A 12,090-nucleotide genomic window follows, 5' to 3' on the forward strand; every position below is an offset into this window, starting at 1 on the left:
CGGTGCATCAGGTGTATTTTAAGAGCATGCTCACGGTACACTGTATATAGCGCTGCCCCTTTTAGTGTCTGTGGTATCCCCTCACCGGAGGTTCAGCGCGTCTGCTTTCTTTCACGCCGTGGAAAGGACTCCAGGTCTCACTTTTTTACCACGGCCCCTTCCAGCTCTAAGACCGCCATGCTTTCTCCTAATGGGAGGCCGATGAGGTTTCGCGTGACCAAAACGACTCCTTTCCGAGCTTCTGGCACACGTTTGGCATTCGAGGGGTTAACTAGGCCCTCGCTGTGCTTTTGAGTGCTATCTTTAGCTCTGTGGAAACTGAATTGTGGGTTCGTTTACTGGAGGGAGTGTTGAGGAGTGGGCAGGCTTGTTTTGCTGAGCTCCGGGGGCACTTTAGTCTCTCGCTCCTAAGAGGGTCAAGGGTTTTGTGTGGGTTTATTTTTTTCCGTTTGCTTACCCTGTAAAACTCACCTCATGGTTTTCAAAACATCAATGCCCAACCCAATTAGGGGCTTTGAGCACACCGTAATGAGCAAGTAACCTTTTGTTACTTACAAAGCAACATTATTCTGTAATACTGTGTAGAATATAGTGTATTTTGTGCAGTGTACTTTAAGTAAAGACAGGATAGCTTATGTGCCTCAGTTGGAATATCAACAGAAGTTAAAGACTTGGGGGAGCTCAGCTTGGAGATCTGAAGAGTACATGTTCTTTATGTAGAAGCAGAATTGGGTCACCCAGCACAAGCACAACTCCCTCTCACTGCTTTCCACACATGGCCCCCTGGGTAAAACTGACAGGTGTTGAATGTTTCACCCTCTGTTCTGCTAGCTAAGTGTCATGCTAACCAAAGCACTGGTCAGAGTCTACACATTTCACTGGGCTGCTGCCAGCATGATCTTGTAGATAGATAGATAGATAGATAGATAGATAGATAGATAGATAGATAGACAGAGAGACAGAGAAACTGCATGGAGGAGGGTGGACAAAAGCTATAGCCATGGACCTCCATCTCTACTTTGTCTAAGCCTCCCCCCTCTCCTACACACTAATAAATGGAAAAGCCTCCATCTTTAACACCGAATAGAGGCCCTCATTGTTTGACTTATTGGGTTCTGTGTTGTACTACATCATAAACCTCTGGCTTCAGACCTAGACCTCAAGAACCTACATAGGATCTTAAAAAAAGTCCAGTAATATAACACAAAGTGGACAACCCTGTCAAAGACCTCGCCAGAACAAGGCCAGGTCTGTCCAACACAGTATTTTTTTGCAGAGACGTGTTCATTGGTAAGCAAATATTTCGAGTTGCAAGATCACTCACCTGATCAGTTTGAACGGTCACATTTGAACAGCACTGCCATTAAAGCTCGCAGCTCTGCAGTTCTTCTCCGGATCTCCACAGCTGATACAGATGGTATCTCCATGCTTCCATATACATCTCTGTTGCCACTTGGTCGCTGGCTGAATCATTGGTTTGCCTCACTTTCTGTAACTGGAGATCTTTTATTACAGTTTTCTGTGAAAACTATATCCCCTCATCATGCAGCTTATATTTATCTTGATCCGTAGCTCTTTGAAGACGTGACACAAAACATTCGCAGTTTCGAGGTTGCTACAGTTACACTGTCTCCATCCCAAAACGGATGGTTGTGTTTGCGGCCCCAGAGGGGCCTGTAATCGCTTTTACAGGGTGGATGTTATTTTTAACCGAATGAAAAAGTTGGGTTTTTAGTGCTCCTCCGTTCACCCATAGCACATAAGACATCCATTACGATGTCAGCATTACGCTGCCTCAACCTTCTACATCCATTACAATGTTAGCATTACGCTGCCTTAACCTTCTACAGCCAGCGATTACACCTTGAGCGTTATATGCTTTTGGTGGTGTCTCACGCCTGGCAGACACCCCCATTTTAGAACGGTTCGTATTTGGTGGGGTTGTTTTGTTTTGTCTTTGTCGAATGTAGGAACACCGTGTCTGTTTGGCCTTGATCATGCTGCTGTTCAACCAAAACGAATGAAGTCCTTATTAACCCAAAACAGCATTCTGTTTGGTCTCTTTTCAGACTATGTTATCGACAAGTGTTGACATTTCACTTGTAGAGTACCATTAAGGAGCAAGGTCTGTTTGTGTGAGACAGAATTTTACTGTATTTTTTTCCCCTCAGAATTTAGGTTTCACATTTCTGGCCACCATTGAATAATTTACCATGTTGGAATATTGAAAGCTATATTTTTCTTGGATACATGCGAAAAGCAAACCAGTGTGAACCATTGTGTTTGGCCTTGGGATGTTTGCTTGAATCTTCTCACCTCCCTTATAATCCCAGCTCTTTAACCCCATGCTCGTCATGACGCAGATGAAGAACCTAATCTGGCTATACTTGCAGCAGAGAGCATACACAGAAAGCTTCTTCCAGGCTTTGGTGGGTCTCCGCTCAGCCTGGAAGACTGCCGATGCCAGCAGATAGCACACTAATCCGCCTGTGGACCGGAGGCTTTAAGGCCTTTCGCGGCCCGAGGGCTCGGCTGGAGCGCAGCCAGGCCAGAGCTGCTCATGCAGCCGGTTGCCCGAGATCAAAAGGTCCGGATCCCAGGAATTCTCCCTTTTGTCCAGCGCCTCATGGCAAGGGAACAAGAGAGACAGGAAGAGACGGAGAGGACACCGGGGGTGGGGTGTTGGGACGACACGGGAGGTTGGAGCACTGGGGTTCCACAGCGCCCCCTTTCTGTGAGCAGCTGCGCAGGTGGCCATTTCTGCCGAGTCATCGGTTGGTGGTCAGGGTGCGGCAGGTGCAGGTTGCTTGGAGCTGTTTTTTTTATTTCACGACTGTCGCTTGTCGCATTCCCGCCCCCTCTGATTTCCTCATGAATGTCTAGTGTGTTGATGACTGCTTCAGTGAGCTGCAGGCCCTGGTTCTGTGTCTGTGGGTGCTCTGTCGTAACGGCCCGAATGCGGTTCAGTGACTTTGCTGTGACGCTGCAGACGGGGCGCTGTGGGCTCAATTGTTTGCATGGATATGTTGTTCATATCCATGCACACACACACACACACACACTCACACATACGCCCATGGGCAGTGTCCCTTGAGAAGAGGTGAAAGTGCAGGGCGGGACCAAGGGAAACATAATTTCTTTGAAATCTTTTGACGTTGCTGGCAGTTTTTCTCTCTCTACAACCAATCTGCATGTTCTTCCTCAGGCTGTGTGTGTGTGTGTGTGTGTGTGTGTGTGTACATACGTACATACTTGTGTTCTCAGCTGGGAAAAGAAACTCTTCAGCATACAGCAAACATGTATTAAACAAATTTTTAATGCTGTGTCCTTTGCAGTTAGTTACACACACACACACACACACACACACACACACACACACACACACACACACACACACAGTGCTCATGTACTGGCTCTTTTGTGGCAGGTGATTACACAGCTGTCTCTCGCAGCAGCTGACAGCCACAGTGGTGTGACTGTAGTACAGGGGCCCTTCTTGCTCTGCTCAATGAAATAGACTCAAGCCACACAATGGACAAACTCCCACTGAACAAATGCATCCAGACTGCCGTTTCTCCCGTGCATCTCTCTCTCTCTCTCTCTCTCTCTCTCTCTCTCTCTCTCTAGTGCGCTCTCTCTCTTTATTTTAGTAAAACTGCTTTATTCATTATGCATAGTGTAAGATCAGTCATGTTAGCGTTTAGCTGCGGAGATGAATCTTCTGTACAGCTGAACGGTTTTTTGCACGGGTGTCGCAATAAATCAATAATGACGAGACTGCAACCTCCTGCAGCATGTCCCGCACCACAGGACTGCCTCTAAGGTTGGCTGGCTTCTGTTTTCTTATTAAAATGACTGGGAGACTTCACCAGCCGGCCCTGGGGCTCGTCTGATCGTCTGCCCAAGGCGGCCACGCCCCTGCTCTCTTACTCTGTGGTGTTCAGATAACGAACCTAGTGAACCTGGCAGTGTGAAACCCTGCAATGTGTCCACGTGAAAATGATGACCCGGGCCGTGGATCAGACGAAGCTCCTACAGTGTGATTTATTTATTTATTGCTCCCTCTCGCTTTTCTGTTCTCCAACGTCAGATAAATCAGAACTGCTTGTGTGACGCATCTACAAGGTGAAACGTCTCCGGGAGATGTTTTCGGAACAGTGACCTGATCTTTTATAAGGGGAGAAGGCTGACCCTGCATGGGCCCTGCTGGGCGGAGATGGCTGCTGCACCCAGACGCTGGTGTGGGGGGGTGGTGGTGTAGTGGGTCGAGCTGTGCTGGTCTGGGCTGCTGGGGTTAGCAGCGCTTTGGTCACGTGCGAGTGTGCGGCTCAGCTTTCTCCTCTCTGATACTGTCCAACAGTAGATACTGTCATCTACGTCCAACCCCAGGCCACCGTGCACCCTTCTAGGTTTCGTAGACACTGGTGCAGTGTGGCCTTGTTCCTCTAGAACCCCCCCGGGGTCCCTTGCTGTAGTGTGCTAGTCTCCTGGACGTTGGAACAGACCACAGGTGTCCTGTGTCTGAGCAGAACTTTGTCGCTTCTAAAAATCAAAGTATTATTACAGGAAACGAGCAACACGGTGTCGTATATTTCATGATGTCAGCTTAGCAGAACCCGGCCTGGCGTATTGGGTTCCCAGAGTGTTCGTGTACTCTTATGACAAACACGCAAACCACTTCCTGCTTCGCAGCCAATTCACTGAAATGGCACAGAGATGTTCCAGTTTAAAACGACTTGCCAGCTGTCAGTGGGCCATGAGTAAGCAGCCCTGGCCGAACCAGAGAGTGTGTGTGCGAGTGACACCTAACAAGCTAACGATCGCTACACGCTAATGCTGTCTGGAGGCTAATGCAGTTCATACAATAATGTGCTTCATCAGAAAGCTGCGAGGGGTTGTGTTAAGCAAAATGAAGGGATCTGCCATGGTCACGTGACAGAGAACGTTATTCCTTGCTACACTTCAACTGCAGTTCGGATTCCTTGTTTGGTCGAGTGTCCGTTTTCAACACCGCTCGAATGTTCCGTGGTCACGCTGTCCCCCCCCCCTAGTTCGGAGTCTTTTCTGTCCCCTCGTACTGCATCCGAGTCTCCAGACGTCCTGTCGATCGGTCTGGCCACAGCGTCTGCCCTGCCCTGATCTCTCGTCCCACCTCGCAAACTATCTTGTGCAGGCGCTCTCCTCCGTGCTGGAATGGGGGGGGGGGGAGGAAGGGGGAACTCAATCCTCCTTTGGTGCACCTGTGAACTCTGACCTTACCAAAGGCTTGTGTTTGGGGCTGCCCCGTGGCCGTCTCGAAGCCGATAACGTTAGGAGTGTTTTCATAGCTGTTCCCTCAGATCAAAGCCAGGAGGGCGTGGCTTTCCTTTTTTGGACTAGGCTTGGTATGGAGAGGGGGGGGGGGAGGCAGTTATGTCACCAGTGGCTACATTGGCTTTGGGGTTCAACTTTGGCAATACAATTAAATTAATAGATTCGTCATCCATTTGAAACGGGCCCTTTCCTTCCCTGGATGGACGAGGTTTTACTTCAGATGGCAACACATTGTATAGCAGGGTGATGAAATCACTTGGAAATCGGGCTCCAGGAAGTTTGTAGCGCCAGTGGTGGGGTGGGGGAGGGGGAGAGGCAATCGATGGAAACCATCGCTCCATGCGCTACAGCAGCCGACGCCATGACGTTTGAACGACATGCCTGAGAGTCTGCTAGCTTCGTTTGAATCGAGATGCTTGAAGGCGCTGAACGGCCTCGCAGCTCTGAAAACGTCTGCAGATTCCAGGGCTCGGCCCAAAAACGCAAAGAAGGTCTCATAATGCCACTGGACAGGGGGAATTTGAGGAAGATGCCCATTGGCCGTTGGCACCTATTAGCCACACCCCCTTTCAAAAATGGATCAGGCCTTCGAAGTGGTCTGTGGTAGAAAGTAAAGTGGGAATTATGGATGCACCGTTTCATGTTTTTCACTTCCGATACCAATTCAGATATCTGAGGCTTAGTATCGGCCGATACCGATCTGATGGAGTAAAACAGTGCTGAATCGACTTAAAACTATTTTTTATTTTTATTTATTTATTTTTTTTACACAGACATACTGAATTACAAGTTTATTGAAAACTGCACCAGTATAGCACACTTAAACACACATAAAAACATGTAAAAACAACACAACTTGCATTTGTTCAGTCAGTGCAATTATGAATATAACATTGAATATAAAATAAATAATACCAAAGAACCTGAAACTGACAAAAACAATAGGTTCACAACTTTGGTCAAACATGAAAAAAATAACTGCAAGAAACCTTTGAAATGGTTCAAGAATTCTAAATATAATTTACAATAAATAAGGAGATTAAATAAGAGAAACAGCAATACCTACGCGGCTAGTTTGCTAGTGCAGACATCACGCAGAGCACAAAGCATGTAATGGCCAGAAATATGTGTACTGTCTCTAAGGGAGCGAGTTGAGTGCGCGTATGGAATATTGTTGTTTTTTTAACTTTCTGCCGTAGACCGATTCAGACCACTGCTCTTTATTTTATCTTTATTTTATTTCTGTAAGTAACGCATTCAATGAGCTTTGGACAACTCACCAGTTCATGTATGAACAGTCAAGTAGTGCTGGAGCCCAAGATTATTTTGGTCAACCAGCAAATAAACGGACTAAGTGGAATAGCACCAGCGCGAGTACGAGTCAGTAATTCACCTCTCCTCTGTGTGCTTCGTGTTTCAGTCGCCTGTTAACTGTCCAAGTTCACTTCTATCCGGGACAGAGTGGATATTTAAGGTTGAACTAACTCCGAAACGCGTTACAAGCATAGAATTAGACTGAATAGATCTGTTTTTATGGATCGGTCACATTGTCACCGATACACGATCTAGAATTTTTTCCAATATCAGGGCCGATACAGATATTAATATCGGAATCGGTGCATCCCTAGTGGGAATGAGAGGTATCAGGAGGTAGAACACAAGCTCTAGAATGGCGATGGTGCACACAGACGTTTGTGCACAGTGCGCACATGCACAGGGACCCTCTTGTGCACAAGAACCATGCAGTGTCGTGTGACTGGGGGAGGGGATGCAAATCTATCTCTCCTACTTCCTCACAAAGAAGTTAACTTGTAATCCTTTTTTGACCTAAAACAAAAAAAAGACCTCTCAAATGGGGGATGTGGTGACTCAGGTTTACCTATTTTCATATCAAAGCCGATGGAGTGTAGAAAGGTGTGTGCGCGCGCGCGTGTGTGTGTGGCCAGCAGGTAACGGCAACAGTCTGTGTTGTGATAAAAACTGGCCCCGTCAGTCCAGCAGCGTGTTTTACGCTGTGTGTACCAGCCTGTTTCCTGGTGTGTGCGGCACTTCCGAGCGTAACGGCGCCTTGTTGACGTCACTTCCTGTGAGCTGCACGTGAAGCGCATCTCCCTCACAGCCTGCCGAGCTGTTCCGCCACACTGTGATCCAGCTGCCTGTTCCATCACGTTCCCCCCCCCATTGTCTGAGATGGGAAGAACTTCAGAGGTGTGTGTGTGTGTGTGTGTGTGTGTGTGTGTGTGTGTGTGTTGCGTCTGCTCTACAACGTCTCTTGACTGGCTGGCTCTGCAAGTTGGTTGCAACTGCCGTTTGCCAAAGAGCATTGCAAAGACTTGAACAACACCATTTTATTCAAGATGTGCCCTTAGTTGTTTAGCCAGATACTGAAGCCAAAGGCGTGTGCTAATTCTGATCCAGGTCAGCGCAGTGCGTGCTACCTGCTGGCGTTGGATTGCCTTCAGCTGTGTGCTGTACTCCTGTCAGCTACGACCCACTGATCCAGGGTCAGCTTGCCTCTCCCGCAGGATCCCACCAGTGCCCAAAGTATGGATTTACAATCCTTACCCTGTGTAATCCGGTCCTCCTGAGTAGTGTCTCTTCAGAGGGGTCCAGTACCGGGCTGCGTTGAAGAAGCACCCTCACCATGGTTGTCCTTTCTCTGTTTCCTGGCATGTGGACAGTAGTGTTCCTGGGTGTGGTTTATCCCACCTCCTCTTCCTCCTCCTCTTCCTCCTCCGGCCACGTCCATGCTGCTTCCGTCAACACGCAGCACCTCCTGTCCGAAGGGTGGTTGGCGCTGTGAGGAGCTGGTTGCTGAGGCTCTTGTTTCTCCGGACGCCTCGGGCCCTCGGCTCTGAGTGTGACTCGTCCTTGTTGGCATTTCCTCAGGGAAGTCCAGCACTCCATGAGAGATGCTATCAAACCGCCATCTGACGACCAGGACGGTTTAAGACGGATTTCCTTGGCACCGTCCTCTTCTTCCTCTTGCCTCTTCATCATCGGCCCAGCACCACAAATAACTGTGCTGTGTGTGTGTGTGTGTGTGTGTGTGTGTGTGTGTGTGTGTGTGTGATGGATAGAGATTTATTCAAAGCTTATTTGACAGTCCTGTCAATTTTTTGATGCGTTTTCACATTTGCATTCACGTACTTTGGCACACACCATTATCCAGAGCAACCTGCAGAGGTTCTTTATAAGCCCTGGGTTTATTAAGACACAGGTGGTTTTTAGTTACTCAATGTTGACTGACACTTCTGTCCAGGGCCGGAGTGGGACACTTTTTCAGCCCGGGAGTTTCATGTCCAAATCCGGCCCAAAATTATTTTTCCCTCCCAATCGGCCCAAACTAGAGATTGACATGAACCGGCCCATCGGGAATCCTCCCGAATCTCCCGATTAGCCACTCCGGCTCTGCTTCTGTCTTCATTTGAAGACAGCTAGTGTCACCGTCTGGATGGAGTCTTGATGCAGGTCTTCCAGACGTCTGTCACAGCTTTAACTTGTTTTTCCACCCCTCGTCCCTGTTCATAGTCTGTCAGACACACCCTGTTTTAAAAACTTTTTAAAGGTCGTATTTTTTCAGAGTGTATTCCGAGGTTTCTAAATGTTTTAAGTTAACATTCGACACTCAACAGTGGAACTCTCCAGTGAGTAATTGTAAGTCATGGCACTGCCCTTGAGGCTCTGGTGGACTGTGACATGTTTCAAGATTTGCCACACTGTAACCTGGTAATCAGAGAGGGCTGTGACCGCGTGATGGAAAACCTGATTGGTGTAGACGTAGAACTAACTGTACGCCATATGGTGTCTCTGGTCCTAATGGGCTTTTCAGATAAACCCTGTTCTGGTTTGATCTGGTCTTACAAAAGAGTGTGCCTGTGAAGACGGGGGCCGTGGAAACTTTGGCTTATTTCAGAATGGTCCTGGGAGGACGCAGAACGTGGAAGCATGAAGATAATGGAGAGAAATGGAGGAGTGTTTGCAGCAGACGCGAGGTTAGCATCTACGCTATCGCTCTGTGATCGCCGCTTTCCTCCTGCGGCCCCGTCGATGTCCTGTGTTCTTGTGAACGGGACGTCTGGCGGGGCCGCTGCTGCATGAGGCCTAATTGTGATGAGCTCATATGGTCCCACTCTTCCCGTGTGGTGAAACCTGAAGGACTCCGTGGGACTCCGGCAAACAATGAGCTCATAATCTGCTTTTAATCTGAGGAGCGCTCTGCTGGCAGCCGGCCAAGCTCAGCTTGAAGGGCCGGACTCCTGCTTTGGGCAGAACACTCGGCATTCTGCTCTCTGAATTAGTTTGAAAAACAAGATGCGGCTGTTCGTTTATGACCGTAATGAGGGTTACGATGCACTAATGTCCGCACTGCGTTAACGTGGATCAGTTTGGCCGTGAAGAGGAACCTGATATTACCAGTCCGTTAACTGCGTATTGGTTGTCGTGCTGCTGTAGTACTAGCTCATTTTTTTCAGCAATAAGTAAAAAGTTAATTTGTTTATAAACGGTTTACCTGGTGTTCCTGTAGCCAGCCCCAAAGCCTTGATGTGATATTTGAATGGCATTAAAAGGGTGAGAAACATATGGGTTCACTTGGCCATATGGAAACTGATTCATCAGAGGACGAATTCTGCACCGTGATTCTGCTCATGCCCTGTTTTTCCATCCTCTGTGACCTTCCTGTTTTTTTATTTATTTATTTCTTTGCTTGTTTTAATTACCGCATTTTGAGCTGACTGTGTCCACAATAACTGTAACCATTTTCTCTGGGTCTGTGGTCCAGATGTTTAACCTCAGTGTGCGCTCCCTCTGCCATCAATGTTATGATGTAATCCCACTTTTCCTGGGGAAAAATGACTGACAGTGCAATGACCCACAAAATTAACCTCCACCGTCTGTTCCCAAGCCGTTCTGATCTCTTGTCTGTCATCCCCCAAACCTCTGGTCCTCCTCGTAACAGGCAAGCCTGGGAGAGCAGACCTCTCAGCTCAGATATCAGCTCTGCCATGCAGACAAAGGAAACCCTAAACTGTAAACGCTGACAGCAGGGTTCTGCTGGCCCAAACACCCGCCTCCCCCCACCCCACAAACTCACACATACCCCACATGAGCTCACCCCCAACCAGTTCCTTCTCCGAATCCGGCTGCCTGAGGCTGGGTGACATCACTGACAGGCCATACCATTCTGACAAGGCAGGGTGACTGTTTTGCCTTTCACACCACAGAACCTTTTCTTTTCCTTTTGATGTCCCACTTGTCAGAGCTTTTCATCTCTGCCATGCAGTGTCCTGCACAAGGCTGCGACTCTACAGCCTTTGATATAATCGGTAGAGAGCTCTGCCTAAGCCAGGAGGTTTTTGACTCCTGTCAGCACAATACTTTCCCTCTCTCGTCTTTCACTCGGCTCTGTGGCGTTGCCTGGTATTCGTAAGCTCTTATTTAAACTCTCAGGGTCCATATCCCCACTGTGTGTCATGCGTCCCCCGCTGTGACTTTGAGAGTCTTCTCAAGGAAGTAGGGGGAGAGGAGGTGACTGTATTCGTACATACATGCCTCAAAGTTCATGCTTGAACCCCCCCCCCCCCCCCCCCCCGTAAAGCCCCAGAATCGTACTGGCATTGCTGGGCGATTCCTTTCACACTCCGGCTTTTTCAGCATCGGCTAACAATAGTGCTTTTCTTAAGGGGGGTATGGACTGGTGTTCTGGCATTTGGGTGGTAGATAAAGGGGAGAGGCTTGTCTATTTCTGGCTCTGTTTATGTTGAAGAGGAGGAGGAAGGACAAAGGAGTGGATGGTGAAAGGGAGAATGAGAGAGGAGGTGGAGGGGAGGAGTGAGAAGAGTGTGGGAATGTTTACACAGGGGCCCAGGGGCGGGGCCAAACTTCAGAGACTAGTGTTTTGCTCACTTGTTTCGGGAACTAAGTGGAAGGTTGAGGTCGTTTTAATATTCCGTTGTTCTTTTCTGAGTTGTTGCTGTGGTGTTGGGGTTTAATGTTGTCATTACCCAGTCTCGGGGTGTTGGTTTACGTCAGGCTGGGCAGGAGGGGGGGGGGGGGGGGGGAACAAAGTCGGTTTGGCTGAATGACCAGCGTCCACTTCTCATCTGACAAGGCAAATGTTTTCATAGGCTGTTTGCGTTTACACTGACCCTAATGACTAACAGTGTTTTTGTTTCTTCTCTACAGGGCCGACATGTCAAAACGGGACAGTTGGCCGCCATCAAGGTCATGGATGTCACAGAGGTATAACGATGCATCGCCCCAACACTGATCTCAAAGCCTTTGTCCTTTCCTGCCACTCCATAAGGCTTTTATCATATAGTGTAAGGGAAACTGGTCCTGGATCAGAATTGAAAAGCACAATCTCCACCCAGTGCAGTTTTTATGGAGTGTACATTTCCAATATAAACAGTGTTGCCTATAGTTCTCGGAGACCATTCCAGCGCACAAGACCAAAAGAAAAAGAAAACATCTGGTCCAGCTGTCGAAGTCGATGCTTTCAAACTACACCACAAATTCACTTTATAAGGCAGTTTGTACAGAACGGGACTGCTCACTTTTAATCGCATGTCTTATTTGTTAGCATAGACGTTAGCATTTCTTTCTGAAGACAGTATTTTCAGGCGTGTCGAAATTGCTTCTGGCCAAAAGAGTCTGTCTAGGCTTTCTGTGATCTAACATCAGAGCACGTTCCTCGTGAACTGGGCTGACGAGCCTGGAGAGACTTTAAAACATTAGGTAGAAGTTAGTGAAGATTCTGGGCCACACCATGCTTTC

At 48.2% G+C, this 12,090-nt stretch overlaps 1 protein-coding gene across 1 annotated transcript in view; it reads left to right on the forward strand.

Moving 5' to 3' along the window:
* Nucleotides 1-12,090, forward strand: part of LOC143483965 (mitogen-activated protein kinase kinase kinase kinase 4-like) — a 40,663-nt gene that overhangs the window by 6,706 nt on the left and 21,867 nt on the right. The window contains 1 exon segment of the mRNA XM_076982351.1: nt 11,500-11,556. Coding sequence (XP_076838466.1) covers nt 11,500-11,556 — 57 coding nt within the window.

The sequence above is a fragment of the Brachyhypopomus gauderio genome, chromosome 20 (genome assembly GCF_052324685.1).
Source record: "Brachyhypopomus gauderio isolate BG-103 chromosome 20, BGAUD_0.2, whole genome shotgun sequence".
NCBI classification, from domain to species: domain Eukaryota; kingdom Metazoa; phylum Chordata; class Actinopteri; order Gymnotiformes; family Hypopomidae; genus Brachyhypopomus; species Brachyhypopomus gauderio.